At 34.8% G+C, this 23,326-nt stretch overlaps 1 protein-coding gene across 3 annotated transcripts in view; it reads right to left on the bottom strand.

Moving 5' to 3' along the window:
• The window catches only part of CENPC (centromere protein C), a 269,756-nt gene that overhangs the window by 182,579 nt on the left and 63,851 nt on the right, over positions 1-23,326 (bottom strand). For all 3 annotated transcript variants that reach the window (XM_063603799.1, XM_055111478.2, XM_063603800.1), the window contains exons 20-33: positions 21,038-21,143; positions 20,017-20,106; positions 19,831-19,911; positions 18,935-19,063; positions 17,448-17,499; positions 17,299-17,362; positions 16,056-16,125; positions 14,659-14,730; positions 11,952-12,069; positions 10,243-10,436; positions 9,374-9,501; positions 8,380-8,467; positions 8,076-8,170; positions 4,274-4,376 (exon numbers count right to left, since the gene is read on the bottom strand). In XM_063603799.1, the coding sequence (XP_063459869.1) occupies positions 4,274-4,376; positions 8,076-8,170; positions 8,380-8,467; positions 9,374-9,501; positions 10,243-10,436; positions 11,952-12,069; positions 14,659-14,730; positions 16,056-16,125; positions 17,299-17,362; positions 17,448-17,499; positions 18,935-19,063; positions 19,831-19,911; positions 20,017-20,106; positions 21,038-21,143 (1,390 nt within the window). The remainder of the gene's footprint in view (positions 1-4,273; positions 4,377-8,075; positions 8,171-8,379; positions 8,468-9,373; positions 9,502-10,242; positions 10,437-11,951; positions 12,070-14,658; positions 14,731-16,055; positions 16,126-17,298; positions 17,363-17,447; positions 17,500-18,934; positions 19,064-19,830; positions 19,912-20,016; positions 20,107-21,037; positions 21,144-23,326) is intronic.

Here is a 23,326-nt window from a genome sequence, read left to right as displayed (position 1 = left end):
AGGGAAAGGCAAGCCACAAATTGGGAGAAGATATTGGCAACTATATAGCCAACAAAGAACAAGATTTATAAAGATCCTTTATGAATCAATGAGGAAAAAGATTAGCAACACAACAAAAACATGTGTGGCAGTCCTGACAAGATACTTTACAAAAACAGAAAGTCAAATTGGCCAATCAACTTATGAAAAAATACTCAACTTCACAGGTAATAGCGAAATGCAGAGTGACACTTCAATGAGATACAATTGCACATCCACCAGATTGGCAAAATTAAAAACAAAAACTGTTAACACCAGCACTGACCAAGATATGGAGAAATATGGTTTGGATATTTGTCCCCTGCAAATATCATGTTGAAATGTGATCCCCAGTGTTGGAGGTGAGGGCTGGTGGGAGGTGTTCGGGTTATGGGGGTGGATATCTGGATCCCTCATAAATGGCTTGGTGCCCTCGTTGAGATGACGAGTTCTTGCTCCATGAGTTAATGTGAGATCTGATTCTTAAAAATGATCTGGGACTTCCTCTATTTCTCTCTTGCTCCTCTAGCCATGTGATATGCCAGTTCCTCCTTTGCCTTCTGCCATGATTGCAAGGATGCTGGTGCAATGTTTGTACAACCTGCTGAACCATGAGCCAAATAAACCTTTTTTCTTTATGAATTACCGAGTCTCGGATATTCCTTTATAGCAACACAAAACCAACCAACATACTAATGCTTAGAAAAAAATTTGTAATCATCTAATAAAATTTAAGATATGAATACCCTATGACCAAAAAATTCTACTACTAAATATATACTCTTTGTACTAGGAGTTACATAAAGTGATGTTCATTGTGAAACTGTAATTGCCTGAAACTAAAAACACCCCAATTGTCTACAGTAAATAAATTGTGGCATATTAACAGAAAAGTAAATTACACAGACATAATGAAGAATAAAGTACAGCTACAACCAACATGAATAAATCCCATCTTGAACAAATGCAGCTACAAAAGAATGTATGATTTTAAATAAAACTCAAAAACAAGCAAACTGTATTGTTTAAGTTTACACACATAGATGGTAACACTATAAAAACAAAGAGACAATTATCATAAAAGGTAGGATAGTGGTAATTACCAAAGGGTATGTGGCAGGGAGCTGGTTGTGAGTGGGAAGGAACTACATGTGTAATTTCTGAACTGCTGTCAATATATTCTACTAAGCTGAGTGCTAGTTATATAGTTACTTTAAAATTATTCCTTGAACTGCATATTTATATTTTATGTATTTTTGAATATATATGTATTTTTGAAAAATATATATTTCTCAATAAAAAAACAAAGTTATGACATAGAGCAAAATGAACACATATTATCAATGGATACTTAACTCTGATCCTCAAGAGCTCAACTCTGATTTTTTTTTTTTCAGAGAAAGCATTCAGATTATATGTTTTTGAATCTATGAAAAGTAAAATCGCTAAATCCATACACAGTGATTATATAAAATTAGATATTTGCAATCACAATGAATATTCATTATAGTGGAAAGACTTAGGTCACAAGATTTTTTTTTTCCCTAAAAATTTCAAAAGAACAATTTTCTATCTTCATTTTACTAATTATAAAATAAACATAGTTGCTTTTTTAATGTTCCATGAATATCACCAGAGTGTGACATAGTAGATTAAAAAATAAAGATATACATTTATTTCCATGTCCTACCTTTGGGACAATTTATGAGGAACTTATGGACAAGTAACAGAACTGCTTTGAACTCTAAAAAGAAATGGACTTTACAAATCCCTAACCAGTAGTATGGGATTTACCAGATCCTCTAGGTTTTACATGGTCATGACTATTTCTCTCCAACTGTTTTAAAAGAATTTCCTGGAGCCATTTGAGGACATTTGAGGTAATGTCCTTCCACACCTAATAACTGCTGTATCTCCATGATTGCAAACTTGAAAATCAGGAAACACCAAAGCAACATTACTCACAAAATAAACAGCAAAATCAGAATCTCTGGAGTCAACTTATGAAACATGATTTACAAAGATATTCTTACATTTCTTAATTTATTTTTAATAAGTAAAAAATTAACTCATTGAAACTGTACAAAAATCAAATCATTAATTTTTGCACCTGGTATTTCAGTCATCAACAGCAATCTCATGGTACAGAGATAAAATAATGGGAATTATCATTAACTTCACCCTGGCTTTCTAGCTTAGTAGAACCAAACAGAAGAAATCATGGCAATAACCATTAACTATAGAAAAAAAGTAATGGAAAAATGGTTGCAGGTTTAATCACAAAATGAACTTAATTTTTGTTGATTTTGTTTTATCTGCTAAAACACTAATATCTATAAATATGAACTGAGAGCATCGTTCTAAATTTACTTCTGAAGAGCTGTCGAGACTTCAATAAAATATAAGCAAGTTACTGGATCATATTTATGGACTGCTGAATTAACTACCCGAAAAGTATCAGTTACTTTTAAAGAACACAAAACAAAGTGAACGTGGAAAAAAGCCTTCTTTGCAAAAGTCCTTTTATTAGTCCTATCCTCTAAAATTCCAAGCCACAGAGCCTTGATATTCCTGGATTCTGTTTTAAGTAACCTTAGTTTTAAATATGACACTTGGGATATGCACAATGGGAAAGGGTAGGATATGTGAACAAAATTTAATTTCTTTTTTCCAAAGGTAGTCATTTTCTTTAAATTCATCCTATCCACTTTTGCCCACTTCCCTATGTACAGATTATCCTTTAATCATACAAATTCACTCTCCACTTCCACATACATTTTCCCCACTTGATGGTACTTTTACAAAAGAGGGAAACAATACAGCTGGTTGATAAAGTAATTTAAACTATTTGTAAATGAAATAAAAAGAAAATAGGTATAACACATAGTGTAAAAGATACCAAATTGGAGTAATATTGATGTTAATCTAGTTTTTTATTTAACAAAGTACCTACTAATGGTCTGAGCAGGAGAGTAGAAGGAAAGGAGCTAGAGGGAAATGACTTCCTATGGTTAAAAAAAAGCCAACTGCTTCAGAATGCATGACAGTCTTAGTAATAAAAGAATCATTTACTATTTTCACTGAGTTTACAGTGTTGGGTACTACTGTTTACATCATTTTAATGAAAGTATTTATAAAAACATCTGCAATAGTTCATATCAGAAAACAAAGTTTCTCTCAATAAAGACCTTAAAAAATAAATTTTTATCTTCATTAACTCCCTTTCTGGGAATGGGAATGAAATAACATGCTTCTGTTTAAAAAAAAAACAAAACAAAAAACAAAATTTAATACCCTAATTAGGTTTCTGGAAAAAAAAAAGACTACCCTAGCAATAATTTTTATCATTCTACATTTCATCTATTTCTAAAGACACTCCCTTTACAAAATCTTTTAGTTTTATATATTAGGACAATCAGGTTTAGAGTCTCACATAAATAAAATAGCCACATTAGAAGGCATACTGAAGAATCAAATTGTTAGCCACATTTGTCTGTTCACATTCATGGATTCTCTAAGAGCATTGTGAGAGTCCATATAATACTGTTCACGTTTAGTCTAAGTTAATATGTCTCATCTGACCTATTGCTCCTACAACACTGATGCTATCAACAAAAATCCTGATTTTGGGGACATAGTGATATAACAAACTGGTTAAACGAGCAGAGGTAATAGGACAGTAAACTGTAACTGCACAATTTAAAATGTCCACCCTTCATCCACCACTACCATACTTCTTCCCAGTGGTATTAAATTCTCAAAGCCAAATCATATCAGAGGTGCAGGATGCCAAACACTATTTGCATAGAAAATCAGTCTTCAAGACTAAACAAAAAAGAAATTCATAAAATTAAACTTTTTGAATAGTTGCATTCGTTGCTTTCAATTTCTTCATCCATATCTGTTCTGGTCATACATATTTTTTCCTTCTTTCTATCCAGAGAGATTAATACACAGATTAATACACAAAACTTTTGTAAATAGCATTCCAGTTCAAAGTTGCTTGTGATCATAGCCACGTGTGAACCGTTAGACAAGTGTATGCTATGCCCCAAAATGTTTTATAATTCTTCAGTGCAGTTTCTTACTAATGTTTCCCTTAAAATTAAGGCTTAATGAAAGAGAAATCCATAGTATTATGAACTGATTTTCTTTAGCTTCTGAATTAAGTGCACTCTTTCCAAAATCAAGTGGTCCTGGAGTAACGTTAAGACAACTTGTATTAATCAGTGTCATGACTGAAGTAGTATCTTACTGGAGGTCCCGGCAAATCTTCATCTCCATCAATGTCTGGAGCAAATGACACAGTAAGATCCACATATTTCTTTTCAGTAGAAGGTTTTACAAGTTTATGCATTCTAAGAAAAATAAGCAAGAATGAATACTTTGGTAAATTCTATAAAATGAAAAAATGATTTGCTGACTAATGCCATCCAGAGAACCTGGACTTGTATCTAGACTTTAACATCTAATAATAATCTGCTTTCACATATTCATTTTTCTTTACTAAAAGGTCTGAACTCATTTATACTCAAGACACTCATTAACCTAACAGTGAATAAATTTGGACACTCTGGTCATGATAAAGAATACAAACCATTTATTAAAAGACAAAAAAAGGCTCAGCGTGGTGGCTCACGCCTGTAATCCCAGCACTTTGGGAGGCTGAGGCAGGCAGATCACCTCAGGTCAGGAGTTTGAGACCAGCCTGGCCCATATGGCGAAACCCCATCTCTGCTAAAAATACAAAAACGAGACGGGAACAGTGGCACATGCCTGCAATCCCAGCTACTCGGGAGGCTGAGGCAAGAGAATTGCTTGAACCTGGGAGACAGAGGTTGCAACGATTTTAAAAAATTAATTTTCCTCCTAAACTTCCTCTTAAGTTTGGAGGCATCATAAATTCAAGCATTTCTCTGTAAACAGTAAAAAAGCAAGCTAGAATTTAAACCTTAAAATGTAAGCTAGAAATACAAAGTAAAAGACATTCTTAGCTTTTTCCCTTATGTCCAATCTTTATCCTATTTACTGAAAAATCACTCTTTGCTATAGCCACTACTGCCTTAAATGAAGTCATCATCTACACACCCCTTACATAATTGTATTGGCTTCTAGCTAGCTTTCTCTAGTCTCTTTTCTACTTCCAATCTACACTGCTCCTAGAATTCTCTTAAAATATAAATTTGATGTATTCTCCTGCCTAATAATGTTATTTATCATACACTGTGTACCTACTTCATGCCAGGCTCTGAACTACGTAATCGATTTAATCCTCAGTAGCTCTTTCCATTTCACAAAGATATTTTGTCCCGTACATAAACTTTTCATTCTTTCCACCATTCATGATCATCACCTCATACTTGAGTCATTCCAAAAAAAAAGTGAATTCTAAATTCCCAAATTCAGAATTTAGTAGGAATTCTAAATACTACTCTTAATTTATCCAAGATACTTAGGTATCCTAATGAAAATCAGTATAAGGCAAATTAATGCCTTAGCTAGTATAACAGTAGTTTTACTTTTGTATGTATGCTCTTTTTAGCTGCAAAGACTGTTGCTTTTGTCTGGAATAATCCTTCTTCAAAGGTAGCTCAAATGAAATCTACCCTGAACTAGAGGTCTGAGTTAGCACAATACTCTGTAAAAATTTTCATTATCACAGTTATTCAATTATACTTTAATGATTAACATGACCTGAGACCTAGCTAGGTCACTGTCTCAAGAGTTACAAGCAGAGGAAACAACTAAAGCAAAGGTCCCACAATGGAGCATCATTAGAGTGAGTATTCAAGGACAAATAAGTAGGCCAGTGTAGCTGGAATATTGTGAGGGCAAAGTAGGGAAGGAACTTAGAAGGATAACTAGGAATCAATTTCCTTTAATAGACTGTGAACTGCTTGAGGGCAGGGCTTGATGACCATGTATAACAAAATATTAACAGGACTAACATTTATGGAATACTTCTTACATGCCATTACACTATTAGCCCTTACTATTATTTCAGTGCTCAACTATGGGCACAGTCATCCCTATTTGTGGATTTGTAGCTTTTTGAAACTAAGTTTCAAAAGCTACTCAAGGTAACAAAACTAAGCAGCTGAGCAAGAATGTGAACCCAGGTCTTTCTAAAGCCAACCTCATGCTATTAATCATGATCCCACTGACTGACTTAATGTGTTCAGTACTTAACAGGCACTCAATAAATACTTGCTAAAAGGTCAATGTAATAAAATGAAAAATATTATCATGCTGGAGGTTTCAAATATTGGCCAAATCTTAAAAGCATTTTTAAATAACCTGCCGCAAATTTTAAACTCCACTAGTCAATACACTTTATGATCACGTACAGTCCACTGCAGCTTAAAATAAAGGAATTCTAAACACTAGCCTTGCTTGATCCAAAAGATACTGAGGGATCCTAATGAAAAATAATATAAGGCAAATTAATGCCTTAGCTAATAAAATAGTAGTTTTACTTTTTAAGGTATAGATAATTCAGACTAGATCATAATTTAAGAATGATTAACCTCAACTGATTATCATAGTTAAAGCCAATAGATACGTTAAACACAACCATCATGCAGAGATTCATTTACTAGTCTGACAAATATTTGTTGACAACCTTTTATTTGCCAGGTATTGATCTAAGTGCTTGAGATACAACAGTGACAAGATCAAATAAAGATTCCCACTCTTGTGAAATATATGTTCTAGTAGCAGGTAAATAGCTAATATACAGTACATGGGACGGGCACGGTGGCTCACGCCTGTAATCCCAGCACTTTGGGAGGCTGAGGCGGGAGAAATCACCTTAGGTCAGGAGTTCAAGACCAGCCTGGCCAACATGGTGAAATCCGTCTCTACTAAAAATACAAAAATTAGCCAGGTGTGGTGTTGGGTGCCTGTCATCCCAGCTATACTCGGGAGGCTGAGGCAGGAGAATCGCTTGAATTCAGGAGGCAGAGGTTGCAGTGAGCTGAGATTGCGCCATTGCAATCCAGCCTAGGCGACACAGTGAGACTCCGTCTCAAAAACAAAAACAAACAAACAATAAATATAAGCAAAATACACAGCAGCACAGCAGTTATAGGACAGTAATAAGTGCTCTGAAAAAAAAAGTAGAGAAGAGTAAAGGGGACTAGACATACTAGACTGGGGCTGAGGACAGGTTGCAGTATTAAATGAGGCCTCTTTAGGAAGTGCAAAGACCAGGGGTGAGACTTGGCCAGGTCACTGTCTCAGAGTTACAAGCAGAGGGAACAACTAAAGCAAAGGTCCCATGCTGGAGCATGATTAGAGTGAGTATTCAAGGACAAATAAGGAGGCCAGTGTAGCTGGAATATTGTGAAGCGAAAGTAAGGAAGGAACTTAGAAGGATAACTAGGAATCTAAATTTAGAGTCTTGCAGACCATGATAAAGACTTTAGCTTTCTTTGGTTCTTTCTTCCTTTCAGTCTCTGCTCAAATTCCACCTTAACAGGTGAGACTATGATAGGCAAAGGGAAAACCTAGACTACTCAGTATAATATAGCAACTCAACACCCCCAACTCCCCATATTTCCTTTTCTCTTTATTCTTCTTTAATTTCTCCATAATACTTACTATCACCTAACATACTTGCCTTATTGTTATGCAAACTCCTTAAGTAGGAAAGAACTTTGGTTTGCTAACTGCTATCTCCCTAATGACTAGAATAGTACCTGGCACACAGCTGGCACCTTAAACAATAATTTGTTGAATAAATGAACAAAAATAGTGATTTGGCAGTTAGATTACTCATAAGCCTGGTCATTAAGTGTTTCAACATAAGAGACAGATCCACTTTTACTTAAGTGTACTGACCAAATCAGGTTTCTAAACCTATTAACTGAAGAGCTGAATCTCTCGAGAGGTAGCCTGTTGGCCTTCACCTGGCAGATTCACTGTCTTTATTAATGTCATTAGAGAAGACTAATGCTTTTATCTGAATTATAGTAACCTCTATATTTAATTTTTTAGTGTGCATCAACTTACATTTAAATTCTTGTTAATCACTGCATATAACGTTGAATACTTACGTTAACTTCAATCTTTTTGCATGACCAGGCATTACAGGAACATAAAGCATTTTGACTCCCTGTACCACCATTGTTGGCTCAATTCCATACTTCTCCTAAAAGTGAATATCCAAAAAAGAAACAATGAAAGCCTCGCTCAAACATAAAATGCTTATTTAACATTGTTCGTAAACAATGTTTTATGACCAGTAAAAAAAGCAAATTCATGGTAAATAATTATAACTTCCAATAAAATTATAAATAAAAACAAAACAGAAACCAGACATAAAGCTACTAATGAACTAAATGAACAAAAGTATCTCACTTTGACTGCATTTATGAAATCCAAGAGGGTGAAATCTTCTTTTCCATGTACGGTCCATCGATCCCAAATTGTAAATGATATTCCATTTCTGTTACAGAAAAATATTCAGAACAGAAACATTGAAATTTTCTTCCTTTTAGTGATGACACACACACAAAAAAACCCACTTTCAGAAGTCCATTATTTGTGATCAGGCTAGAAATTAATGTGGGGAAATAAAGGATAATATATCTTCTAAAATATTCCATAATCTTATTTCTTCATCACATCATATAGACAACCACTTTTAATCAGTACCTTGCTGATTATAATACACAGTGTATTATAAATCAGTATGTTTTAGCAAGACAGTGTTGTCTCTCTCTTTTTAAAATGGGTTTCACTGTGTGGATGTTCCAGTACCCCGTTACTGGACACTTCGGTTATTCTAATCATTGGCCACGATAAATAATGCCAGAATAATTATCTTGCAAATATATAGTTTGAGACTTGTGCAAATGTATCTGAAATATAGTGCTATATATCCCTTACTGTGGATTATAGTATTTTGTACTCTCATTAGTAATGTATGAGAGTGTCTGCTTTCTCACACCCTTGTTAAGGTAGGTTTTTTTTCAAGTTTTTGGTTGTTGCCAATCTGAAAACTAAAAAGTACAGGCCCAGGAATTGTTCTGCTTTGTCTCAAGCTTGTGGAATTCTTCTAAATCTCATGACCTACAGTCAGACACCAGGGTACCTTCTAATTCATCTGGCAGACACAGATGAAACCATAATGCCAAATAATGTGGCAGATAAAGTGTTGTAAGGGTTCTTTGGCTACTTTAGTCAGAAATATTTAATGAAGATGAGGTTTGAGCTGATCTTGAAGCGATGGCAAAAATTTACACATACACAATAGAAGAAAAAAGAGGTGAAGCTAGTATTTTTCCCTTTTAAAAGGTAAAACATTTTATTTCATTCTCATTATACAAGAGAAATAGACCTTCATACATACCTGATTTTAGTTTTCCTTACTTCAGTTGTCTCTGTAAATACTACAATTGGAATGGCTAAGTTAAGAAAACAATTTTTGTAAGCTTCAAATGGATAGCCACCAGTTACTTTGATCATCTCCAAGGCAACCTAGATAAAAGAAGGTGATCTGATAATATAAACAGCCTAAAACTATCCGTGATTTTAATTGCATCTATTCAATTTTCACAAGTTTTCAAGCATTTCTCTGTGGATAGTAAAAGCAGCTATGGGACTAGAGTAATATAAATTTCTTATTACAGGTCTGTATACTTTTAGTATATTTTATACTTTCAAACTTTCAACCTACTCTATACATGTTAACAGTTATTTAAAAAAATATTAATTCAACCATATAGTCTCCCTATTTTGAAAGCACATGCTGTAACTCAAAAAATAACAACAGTCTAAAATCACTTAATACAGGGATAAATAACTACATAGCTTCATAGATAATTACATAGAGTAATGATGTAATATGGTATAATAACTAGGGCCGCACTTAAAGATTCTGAATCATTATGAATAAAGATTAGGGAAGTTCATTTTATTCAAGAAAAACAGAGTACCTGCTTTGTATGAATGACGTAAAGATCAGTGAAAAGATTATTGCCTATAAGAAAAATCATAATCTATCTTGAGCTTATTTTTTATTTTAAAAATGTATATTTATGTAAAACTTCACAATACAGATGACTGCATTTTCAGAAAATATTTTGAAATTTTAAATTATGCGATCCAATATTTATCCTTCCCTCTCTAACATCTCTGAGTGACTGGGTTGGTATGACGGGGAAGTCAGGGAAGAGGCAATGAAAAGGAGCATTTTTATTCAAGGAATAATAAACTTACCAAGCCAGAAACTGTAGCAGTGGTTGTTGCTATAGCAGGTATAATTTTACCAGCTATGCGCTTTGTTTTGAAACGGTCAGCTGGTTCAATGCTGTACATTTTGGCACGAAGATTTGATGCAGCTGTGATGAAATCTATGTGTCCATTATGATCATCATCTTTTTCAAATGAAAGCACTGCCATCTGAAGGTCACCTGATTATACCAACCAGATAAAGTTCCACAGCAAGCAGTAAAGATTTTACTAGGTAAAAAGCAATGTGAATTTACTAACTTTCAAAGATTCCTTTTTATATTTTTTAATGACTGAGAAACATAAGAAAAATCCAGGCAACTAATATTATTGAAGGCCATGAAAACAGCTTTTCCCATGATTAAAGAGAGCCAATTTTTTTTTAATTAAAAAGATATACCTAATGCTAGATGACGAGTTAGTGGGTGCAGCGCACCAGCATGGCACATGTATACATATGTAACTAACCTGCACGAGGTCAGGAGATCGAGACCATCCTGGCTAACACGGTGAAACCCCGTCTCTACTAAAAATACAAAAAATTAGCCGGGCGTGGTAGCGGGCGCCTGTAGTCCCAGCTACTCGGGAGGCTGAGGCAGGAGAATGGCGTGAACCCGGGAGGTGGAGCTTGCAGTGAGCCGAGATCGCGCCACTGCAGTCCAGCCTGGGCGACAGAGCGAGACTCCGTCTCAAAAAAAAAAGTAAAAATAAAAAATAAAAAAATAAAAAAGAAAAAAAAAAAAAAGAAAATGATGGTTTTAATGCCACTAAACTAGAGACGTTTCTGTATTTAAAAAAACTTTTTAATAAATAGCAAAATAAGAAAGTTGTGTACTGCACATCTCCTATCAAGTGGTTTACAATAAAAAAGCCAACATTAGGTATAGTTCAAAAATTTATTCCATAAATCCGACTCTGAAACATTTTCCCTCTGGTAACTAAGAACAGGGTCAGTTGGTCAAATTAAAATAAGTAATTTCTGAAATCTTTGTAGATCAGTGGTTCCCAAGATCCTTCTAATTATTGTTATTCTGGGTTATTTTTCCTGAAATTCTACTGGTCCATGCTTAAAATCTCAAAAGTTTGGAAACCACTGATTTATAAAACTAAAAGACGGTGAGCAGGTCAAAACAGATGAGTGTATGGCTGCTTTTAAGGAATTAAAAATTCAGTTTTCCTGTATTTTTATATTTAAGTCCGTCTAGCAAGGAAGTATATATAGGTCATTCTGTATTCCCTGTCAGTAATTATGAACCTAATTACTAAAGACTAAGAACCTAAGAATATTTCTGTTTATAGTTCTTTATCCTAAAGTGATTTAAATGGGTCTGTCCAAAGATTAATTTCCACAAGGACCCCATTAAACTGAATTTTTAGTTCCTTAAAAACACAGCTATTCATTCATGGTTTTAGACCTGCTCACCATCTAAAGAACTAAAACAATCAGAAAAACAACAACAATGCAGTTAATGTGATTTGGAGAATTAGACTTCAATCTTTGAGAGTAGGGCAATAGTGGTGAAAATGATGAATTTAGTCACAGTTAAAGATGAACACTGACTTTAATATGATCATGAAATCAATCAATATTATCATCATTATTGTTGTGATTAAATTCCACAAATTCTTAGGTGTAGAGCTTAGTGAAAATAAAAACTCATCCAGTTCAAAACATTTTTATAAAGATTTTCCCTTACTTTTGGTGGCTTCATTAGATAAAATAGCCTTTTCTAGTTGGAAAATTGCATTCCTCTCATCTTCACTGCTAATAGGAACATGGTCTGGTTTCCTTGCAGTTTCATCTGTTTGAACAACCTTTGAATATATGAATACATTTTTATTAATGTTATCATTTCCTGCATCTAAGTTTGGTTACCATTTAACTGTTTAATCAAATTACAAAGAGAAAATATTTTCTCTATATATTTTGATCAGATTATTAATCATTGGTCCAATGTATTTTATACGTTCCTTTAGAAGGTATTATTATGTTATTCATGTATGTATTTTATTATCTATCTTCTCGCACAGGCATGTAAGCTCTATAACAACAGGGATCTTTATGTATCTTGTTCACTGACAGAACTCCAATATATCTAATTTTTAATACGCACAATGATACAGTGGGCATAAAAAATATTTACTGAGTAGCTCATACAATCTAAGTCCATACTGATCTTTTTAAAAATTCCACACTAGAATAAAATTAGTATTAATCAACACTTTGTGATTCTGACAAATCTACTTTAAACGCATGTTGCTTTGCTCTAACTAGTACAGAGCTGCTTCACATCAAGGAAACTAAAGCAATCCATAAGATACATAATATGGCCATCCTTTAAATATTCACTGACTGCTGGTAAGTTTTTTCCTTAAGAATATGTCTTCTTTCATATAGAAAGTTTGGTAGGATTAAGGGAGTACATACCACAAGTAATTTAACCTTAAGAAATTACTTATTAGATATTCCCTGAGGGCACGGAAATTAATATTCTCAAACCAAGAAATTAGCTTCATTATCATGAAGTAATATTTATTTAAAAATACACTCAAATCATCGTTTTACAAATTAAACATTATTACAAAAAATTAAGAAATATTAAGGAGTCCAGGAAGGAGAAACTTTTGTTTGTCTGAATGGCTAGTTGATATTTTTGGCTGTGACATCTGTAACCAGTAGTACCATACCTGAAACTTCGGTGTGAGCTCCTTTAGGGAGTTGTGAAAAAGCCCATAGTTCATGTTAAAACTGTAGTTAAATTGCTCAGGAGAATTTATTACCCTCAAACTTTAACACAGATAGAAGCAATGCAAGCCAGAAAACATAACGAAGCAAGAGCAATAACGGAAAGTAAAGTTAAAGCATTTTTCCTTGGCTTCTCTCTAGTTTTGCCCTTGGAAACATGGGCTGGGAACCTTCTTTGGGATTTCTGTTTATCCTCACCCTATTTTTATTCTTTATAGGCTATAAGTCATAAACATTGTGTTCTGCAAATCCATCTACCTGGGCAAAATCAACTGCCCTACAAGTCTTTTTTTTCTTCCTAAAATAAAAACGCAGAACGAAAGACCGCACATGTCACTTCTTTCTTGAATTTTGCAGGGAGGTGGTCATTACTCCACCTTTTCTGGTATAGCTAAATTTTGTGTATGATTTTTAGAGAACATACAAGAAAGGCATATATTGAACATGTAAAAAAGAAAAAAAAGTTTTCAAACTTTTCTATTTACATTGCCTAAATTTCATGTTCCATCTTTACTAATACTCCCCATTGCTTTTTTTTTTTCCAATATATTTGCCTGGCAAAATCCCAACCCTAGTTATATCCAATTTTCCATCCATTATACAGTATAATACCACCCAAGCAGCTAAATTCTGGCTGGAGAAAAGATCATTACCCTTTCTCCAGCCACATTTAGTAGGATACATTAAGCAGATTAACATTAAGTGGATCTTCAGTATTGTCTTGCATTTTACTACATCTTTTAATTAAGTGACTCTTCCACTTCACTGGACAATTATTTCATACCTTCTTTTCTTTGCTCTTACTTCCTTTATCTTCTTATCCCCTTCACTCTGAGCTACTAAGCTAGCTTCTTATTTCAACTAAGAAAATAATCTTTATTTATCATAGCCCCAACTATCTCTGTAATTTCCTCATTTACGACTCTCCCCCTTGTACATTCTCTTCTAGACGAGTCCTGACCTTAAAAGCTTTTCAAGGCCTTTCTCTGCACTTATTTCTGCTGCCTACATTGCTCTTTCACTATTCCTTTACTTCCTTCAGGTTTCTGCTAAAACGTTACTGTTATCAGAGGTTTTCCTCACTTCCATCCCATATAAAATTATACCAGCTCCATCACTCTTTCTTTTCCCTGTTGTATTTTTCCTTCTTAGCACTTACACTCACACTGCAATATTATGTACTTATTAGCATTTTTGTTTATAGTCCCTCTCCGCCCAAAATACATTGGTCCAATGTATTTTATACATTCCTTCAGAAGGTATTATTATGTTATTCATGTATGTATTTTATTATCTATCTTCTCACAAAGGCATGTAAGCTCTATAACAACAGGGATCTTTATGTATCTTGTTCACTGACAGAACTCCAATATATCTAATTTTTAATACCCACAATGATATAGTGGGCATAAAAAAATATTAACTGAGTAGCTCATACAATCTAAGTCTATACTGATCTTTTTTAAAATTCCACACTAGAATAAAATTAGTATTAATCAACAGTTTGTGATTCTGACAAATCTACTTCAAACTCAAGTTGCACTGACAAGAGCAAGAGCAAGAACCATTCATTGTGATATTCTCCAGGTTTAGAATGGGACTTGGTACAAGTCCAAATTCCCAAACTATTTGCTGAATGAATGATTTTTTAAACATACCTTATTGGAAGGCTTGAATTCCTGAATCTTTACTTCTGAAAGAATATTCAAGAGGGCATCTGCTGATAAGTCCTGTTTTTAAAAAAGTAATTTTACCAACAAACATATTCTTCTACTTCTAAATTCTAAAGCTAAAAATATCCTACAAAAGGTCCTTAATCATATTACAATATATGAATATTTCATTATCTGAATATGTAGACATTCATTTGAGACATTTATCTTTATTTCTATAAAAATATCCCCCCATAAAGGTTATGGGGGAGGAGAAGGTAAGGGGTAAAAAAGTACTTATTAGTCAACAAACTTGAAATTTTAGTCCTTCTGCAAATTTTTTAAAAGGCATTTTTAGGACTGGTTATAAATATAAAACTGAGTGACTTGATCAGTCAGTTTTAATTCTCTTAGCTTTATGTTTTATGTTTTTAATGTTTTACAAAGTTCCCTGAAGTAAGTTATACTCAATAAGTAAAATAAGTAAATGGAATTCATACCTTAAGAAGGAGGGAAATATTTAAATGGTTAAAGATGAACTTAGATGAATTTAAAGCTATGGGTTGCATTTACATTTGTCATTGAGAAGTTGCTTGGCAAAAGCTGAGACATAGTGCTTTTGAGGTCAATTACCACACTCACCACTATATTACCACTGATTTTCCCAAAAAGAATATCAGACTGAATGCCACTATTTTTACCAAATATTTACAGTTTATTTGTATGAATTCCAAAAAGGATTAATCTAAAACAGATATTGTTATCTGAATCCAAAACAGCCAGTGTTAATTATGGGATCTGATTCATGTTTCTCTATTTAGCCCACCTAAAAGTACAGCAATTTACTTAGCTAGAATATGCATTTGTGAAGAAAAGAGATGCCTCTCAAAACCGTATGAGGCTCTTTAGCTGTTAGTCAATGAAGATGATGTTTAAGAGAATGAGTATGATGCTAAAGAAATGTCAATATAAGGGAGCATTTTCAGATTTCCTGAAAAGCACATAAATTATCACAAAATAACAAACAAATGTTAACAAAGAAAATCTCTATGCAGTATTTCAAAATTGCGATGAAATGGTTTGCTGTGGCTTTTTAGAATAACTAGGATAACTGAAGCTGCTAAGCAGGTTATAAATATTCTTAAAACAAAGTTTAACTGCTTTTAACAAATAATGCTGTTTCACTGCTTCAGTTCAGAAGGAAAAATCTGACTTCTACTTAGCAATACTGCAATGAGCTTTTAGCTTCCATTATGTTAGTATGGGTAAAAATACAATAAAAATTCTGTATCAAAAAGAATGATTCTTATAACAAACAAACATGTTTTGATGCAATTAGTGCATCAGTCATCTAATTCTAATTCGGTTTTGCATCACTTGCTAAGGCTTAAAGAATATCTTACCTCTTCTGTAAATGGAATACAATATACTGTAGCATATAGTTTTGCAGCATTCTGAAGGAAACTGAGGTGCCTTTTGAAATTAAAAAATAAAGCAAAATTTGAATGCACAGTTTTAAAGACGATATTTAACTCATTATGAACTATAGCCTTTAAATGTAGTTTGAAGAAATATAACCACAGAATTATTATTTCAAGTTTTTTTTTAAGTTAGACAAAAATATTCTGGTCTACACCAAAACACTACAGAAGTTATAAAAGACAAAACATCAAACAGTTATTCTCGAAAACACTTAACATTCAGGTAGTGATGATCATGACTACCTTGGGAAGAGGAGTGAGTGGACAGAACCAGAAAACTCAGACCAGTGAACAATAATTCATTTTAAGTCATAAGAAATATTATACATTTGGTCTTAATGAGTATATATCAAGTTCAAACTAAGTAAATGTGTTTATTTAAAAACAAAAAAAGAAAGTCTTATAGAAGAAGCAGTCCAGCATAAGGTGACTGGAAGCCTAAAACCACCACCAGATGAGAAAATTAAGCATAGAGTTATCTGCTGAAAGGAAGGTTAATGAATGCAAGCTAAGTGTTTAAAAATATATATACATAAGGTTGGGTGTGGTGGTATGCACCTGTAATCCCAGCTACTTGGGAAGCTGAGGTGGGAGGATTGCTTGAGCCTAGGAGTTCAAGACCAGGCTGGGCCACATATGTGAGACCTTGTCTCTTTCAAAGAATAAAAACTAAATTAAAAAAATAGAAAAAATATACATATACGCACAAGTGTGAATCTAATGTGTATCTAATATAGTGTTTCCAGGTATTCACACAAAGACCAACTCCTCTGAAAATAATTTGAGATTTAGGGAGTTATTCAGTAGTAATTATTTGTTCCTCCATATAACTGAAGATTCTTATATTTGATTTCATTAAATGTAAAAACACATTGTCATTTTACTAATTTATGGATAAAGTAAAAAAGGTGATTTTGGTTTCACCTTAGATATTTATTATGAATAATGAGGTTATTTACCATGTAAATGAATGGATTCACATTTGTGTGGGAAGGGTTGTGGCTGGCTTTCTTGGTCAGAATGACTTGTTAACTCTTAAATGAACAGGGATGAAATAATTTAACATTAAAGAGCCTAAGGTTTTCACTCTGCAATGTACAGTTAAGGAATTTACAGTAAAGAAATATATAATGAAGGATACATAAAACTAAATATAAATACTTACAAAGGTTCATTTAAATCAAATTTTATTGGAGAGGGTGGCCTCTTTGGTGACTGCCAAAATAAACCTGGCAAAAAGATACAAATATTATTTTCAATGTATGTAGCCAGTAATAAATGTCATTAAAATTTATTCTCAACATTTATACTTACTGCCATCTTTTAATCGTATGTCCAGAGGGAAACAGTGAAGAAGCTGAAGAGCCTAAAGAAAAAAAATGAATTAAAGACACCCACTACTTAATATTATCTGAGGAAAAATTAAAAAATAAAATTAAAAAATGTGTGTAGTAAATATATGCACGATTCAAAAATCAAAACACATTAAAAGAGACACAGTGAAGTCTCCCTACCACCCTTGTATTCCATCTGTCCATTCTCCTGTCAATGTCCCTCATAAATGAAAAATCCAAATATCATTTTCTATCACTATTTGTAGGTTTATTGGGAGGTGGTATCTACAGCAAACAAATGTAGATTACTTCACTCCTTTTTATATAAATGGTGGCATATTTTACATGTCATTCTGTTCTTTTTAAAGAGCTAATACTTAAATAACAAAACCAGAAAAAACACACAGTACTTTGTATTTTTGAAATGATACATGTTTGAGATTTGCTTCAAAATCACCTGGGGGAAGGTAAGAATGAACAGGAATGGTGATGAAACAAGATTTATCTATGAATTGATAACTGCTAACCCTGGGTGATAGGTAATTGACAATTACATTAGGGTTCATTATACTATTTCCTCTACATTTCTATGGCTGAATATTTTTCATTATAAAAAAAGTTTTAAAAAAATGCACAGAAGATAAGAACTAAAGAGTTCCTTAGATTTTTGAAACAGGGGTCATTGATAACCATGTTAAGAACAATCTGAAGAGTAATGAGCAAAGAAGTCAAATTTACTGGGTACGGAAGTGGTACATTGAGTAGTACAGACCACTTTTCCAAGAAGTAGAGCTCTGTCGAAAGTAAAAAGAAGTATAAACGAAATATTTTTTAAGTGGGGTGTGGTGGCGTGCACATGCAGCCTCAGCTACTTAAGGGCTGAGGCAGGGATCACTTGAGCCCAGGAGTTCCAGGCCAGACTGGAAAACATAGGGAAACCCTATTTTTTGTTTTTTTTTTTAAAGTTGTTTCTAAGGAAGATGAACTTAAGAGCCTAAAGAGAGGGAAAGACTAAAGAGAAGGCAACACACATTCCAGCAACTATATTTAACTGGAGGTAAGAATAACAGCTAATATTTAGTAATTTTTTATGTGCCAGGCTCTGTTCTAAATGCTTTGTGTTACCTCCTTTTATCCTCACCACTACCTTATGTATTAGGTACAAATTTATTATTTCTATTTTACAGATGGGGAAACAGACATAAAATGTGATTATCAGATATGGATGGAAATGGCAAAATCTCAGCAAAATTTCTGACTAAATATCCCTATTTTCTCAGTTTCTTGCTTCTTCTATTCTGAACAAACTTCTTTTAGATTAGCATGTGTTCTCATTTAACTTACTACTAATTTCTGAAAAGCTTGCCAAAAGAAAGAATACACATTTCAGGTCAATGAAATTAATTTGTTAATAACTAAATAAGCCAAGATCAGACCTTTTCTTAATGTCTCACAATGCATACTTACCTTATGGTTAAAATATTTTTCAAACTTTAATCTTGCTAATTCTACACACTGGGACCAATTTCTAGGTCTTCTGCTAAGTAACTTTATAACTTGAAAACAGCCTTCTAAACTGTGTCCACTCTGTATCTTCTAGAATGGGAGAGAAAAAAAAATCAACATACTTCCAATTACAAACATATACACATCCCTCACCAAAAGTTAGCCTAAGTTTGAAGTGTCAACTCATGTGTTTTATGCTTTTCTTTTTTCACCTCAAGCTCCTTTTCCCTTCCTTCTTCTTTAACCTTTCTTTTCTTTTCTGTTTGAGAAGGGGAATGGTAAGAGATAGCATACAAAATTTTAACTCTGATTTCTTATCTTACAAGTTATCCTCATATTTTCCTACCTGTAAGTTATTAGTACTATAATATATGTACTCACTATAAGTGCTATGAATATTTGATACTAAAAAGTGGGCCTTGTTAGCAAAAGATTAAAAGAAAGTGAGAAAACATCTTTAAAGTTGCCTTCACTATAAGAGTAATAAGTCTTGGAGATTATTGTTCCCTCATGAAATTTTAACTAGAACTTACCTCAATTTTTTCTTTCCAAAGGGCTTAATAAAAGCCCTTTTATTATTTGTAGCCCTTCTATCATAATTATCATATCTTTATTAGCTTGAACCATATGAATTGCTGTTTTGTGAGTCGAACATGGTCAAATATTGACAATTCCATGTAGTTCAACCAAACCAAAAGGATAATTTGTGACCTAATTTCAAGATTCCTTATGTATCATTTCACTTTTTATATACAATCACTCTTTATGGAGGTAAAATAAATCACTTGTAGATGACTTGAAAATAAGATTACACTGACACAAGTGTTAAGTTTGTATTAAAATTTACTGATTTTTACCTGTAAGACTTCTTCTGCAGATGAATAGGTTTGCCAAAATTTGTTAAACAATGAAGGTTTGTGGGAAAAGGAACTTTCAAACTGTAACAGAGAAAAGAAAAAAAAATTACAAATAGAAGTCTGTTTAAAGTCAGAAATATCTTCTTTCTCACTTCAAAGAAAATAAATTTAAAAAGGAACTTTTACCTTATCTCTTGCCCACTGTATGGTATGTTCAATAGCAGCTGGAAAGGATTTTAGAGTACAAAATGGTATTTCCTCTTCTGGGGGATCCCGCTAATTTATAAAATATGACAACAGGTACTTAAGGGGAAGCAATGACCAATTTTTATTGATTTAATTTAGTTTTGAGCTTTAAGCCTATTAAAAATCCAAAAATAAATAAAATCCAACCAGACATTTTTATATCTTCTCTCTCAGGCAATAAGAGAAGTTAATTCTTTTGACATTTAACCTATTTGTTAATAGCTATGTAATGCCAAACATGAATCTTATTTATTATTTGTGTACTCATTTAAAGCACCATGTAGTACTCATGACACACCATCATCTATAAATCATTTTTTTCCTCATGAATCAAGGTGACATTTAAAGTTTTATAACACTGCCCGCTTTGAAAAGTAATTCAGGAATACCCAGTATAGTGCTCAGAAAAGCATGAGTTTTTCCATGGAGAAAAACATCTGAGAGCAGAAATATGTCCTCAATGCTTGAGGTTTCTTGCAGAAAGCACGTATTAAATAAATGGTAAATACCTAAGTCGTTTTTTGTGGATAAAGTACCATTGAAGAAATCCACATTCTATTATAGAGTACATTTTGCCTAGGTTTATTGGTTTACCTAATCTAAAATGACTCACTTTGTCTCAGCAAGTGAATAAAATTTTATGTCTTTGTTGACAGTTCTAGTCTCAATCTAATAGTTTGTTCTTATCAAACAATCTTAAACTCAAAGGGTATTAGAAAACTAAGCAGCTCTGAGAAATAAATAGTAAACAGAAGAATAATGCTCCAGAAACACCAGACACAAAATTCTGATAATTAAAAAAAAGTTCAATTATATTTTTAAAAATGTACATGCACATATGTATGAACATCATTGGCAGAGCAAAATCAGAAGGATTAGGAAAGCTAAATCAAATTGTTGATTAAGACAAAAATTACAAGATATAAAAAAGACATCTATTTCAAAATATTGATTCACTTACATGACTATTGTAAGACTCAGTCAAATGCGGTACAATAACTTCAGTGTGTCCCTTAGTGCCCATTGTTCCAGAATCTAAAAGAGGCCTTAGATTTGCTAAGCAACGACTATTTGAAAAGATAGCAAGTAAAAAACAAAAAAGTGAGCAATAACAATGTAACCAAAGGACATCCTACAACTTTCTATTGACCATTTCACATACTGATCACTTCTTGAATGCAGTATTTTAGGAAAACAGATATACTACTATCAAACAGTGGATCATTCCTGTTCCCCTATTCTGCACTATACATATACATCTTGTTGTTCAATCTAGTAATTTCTCTCTTTTCTACTAGTAGTACCCTAAATCTCGGGCTTTCTTAACCTTTATCTCTAGGTTAATTCCTAACAATATTACTCCTTTTCCCTTGCTTTATATTTCTTCTTTGGTTATTTTCTAACTACAAGTTCTACCACACTATCTCTTCTCAATATTTTCTTTATCCCAAATAATATTAATCTTCTTTCTCAACACTTACAATACCTATATTCTACAAATTTTTATTTTTTAAAGTTTTATTTTCTTCCCCTCTTTGGCCCAAGATTACATACTTTTCACATTTTTCAACTGATAAATTCTCCTCTGCTAATATATCTGCTCTACACCCTAACATTGAGGAGTCATATAAAGATGTAAGGTGAACACATTTATAGTCATTCATTCATCTACTTATTTAAGGAATATTTACTAAATGACATCATATGTTGGGCACTGAGGATACAATGACGGAAAGTAAATGGTCCCTGGATGAATGATTTAGTGAGGACACAAACATTAAATAAATATGCATATCAGTAAAAATGAGTGCCATGAAGGAAAAAGTACATAGTGTTATGAAAATCACCATAGGAGGATTTAATTTAGAATTTGGGGGAAAAGAAAGTCTGTTTTGATAAAGAAATTTAGGTCCCTCTCCCTCTCCCGCTCCCGCTCCCGCTCCCCACCGTCTCCCTCTCCCTCCCTTTCCACGGTCTCCCTCTGATGCCGAGCCGAAGCTGGACTGTACTGCTGCCATCTCGGCTCACTGCAACCTCCCTGCCTGATTCTCCTGCCTCAGCCTGCCTAGTGCCTGCGATTGCAGGCGCACGCCACCACGCCTGACTGGTTTTCGTATGTTTTTGGTGGAGACGGGGTTTTGCTGTGTTGGCCGGGCTGGTCTCCAGCTCCTAACAGCGAGTGATCTGCCAGCCTCGGCCTCCCGAGGTGCCAGGATTGCAGACGGAGTCTCGTTCACTCAGTGCTCAATGTTGCCCAGGCTGGAATGGAGACGGGGTTTTGCTGTGTTGGCCGGGCTGGTCTCCAGCTCCTAACAGCGAGTGATCTGCCAGCCTCGGCCTCCCGAGGTGCCAAGATTGCAGACGGAGTCTCGTTCACTCAGTGATCTATGTTGCCCAGGCTGGAATGCAGTGGCATGATTTCCGCTAGCTACAACCTCCACCCCCCAGCCGCCTGCCTTGGCCTCCCAAAGTGCCGAGATTGCAGCCTTTGCCCGGCCGCCACCCCGTCTGGGAAGTGAGGAGCGTCTCTGCCTGGCCGCCCATCGTCTGGGATGTGAGGAGCCCCTCTGCCCGGCTGCCCCGTCTGGGAAGTGAGGAGTGCCTCTTCCCGGCCGCCATCCCGTCTAGGAAGTGAGGAGCATCTCTGCCCGGCAGCCCATTGTCTGAGATGTGGGGAGCGCCTCTGCCCCGCCGCCCCGTCTGGGATGTGAGGAGCGCCTCTGCCCGGCCGTGACCCTGTCTGGGAGGTGAGGAGCGTCTCTGCCCGGCCGCCCCGTCTGAGAAGTGAGGAGCCCCTCCGCCCAGCAGCCACCCCATCTGGGAAGTGAGGAGCGTCTCCGCCCGGCAGCCGCCCCCGTCCGGGAGGTGGGGGGCAGACCCCGCCCCACCAGCCGCCCCGTCTGGGAGGGAGGTGGGGGGCAGCCCCTGACCGGCCAGCCGCCCCATCCGGGAGGGAGGTGGGGGGCAGCCCCCACCTGGCCAGCTGCCCCGTCCGGGAGGTGGGGGCGCCTCTGCCCAGCCGCCCCTTCTGGGAAGTGAGGAGCCCCTCTGCCCGGCCGCCACCCCGTCTGGGAGGTGTACCCAACAGCTCACTGAGAACGGGCCATGATGACAATGGCGGTTTTGTCGAATAGAAAAGGGGGAAATGTGGGGAAAAGATAGAGAAATCAGATTGTTGCTGTGTCTGTGTAGAAAGAAGTAGACATACGAGACTCCATTTTGTTCTGTACTAAGAAAAATTCTTCTGCCT

The sequence above is a fragment of the Pan paniscus genome, chromosome 3 (assembly GCF_029289425.2).
Source record: "Pan paniscus chromosome 3, NHGRI_mPanPan1-v2.0_pri, whole genome shotgun sequence".
NCBI classification, from domain to species: Eukaryota; Metazoa; Chordata; class Mammalia; order Primates; family Hominidae; genus Pan; species Pan paniscus.
This window is presented reverse-complemented; position numbering and strand designations above follow the sequence as displayed.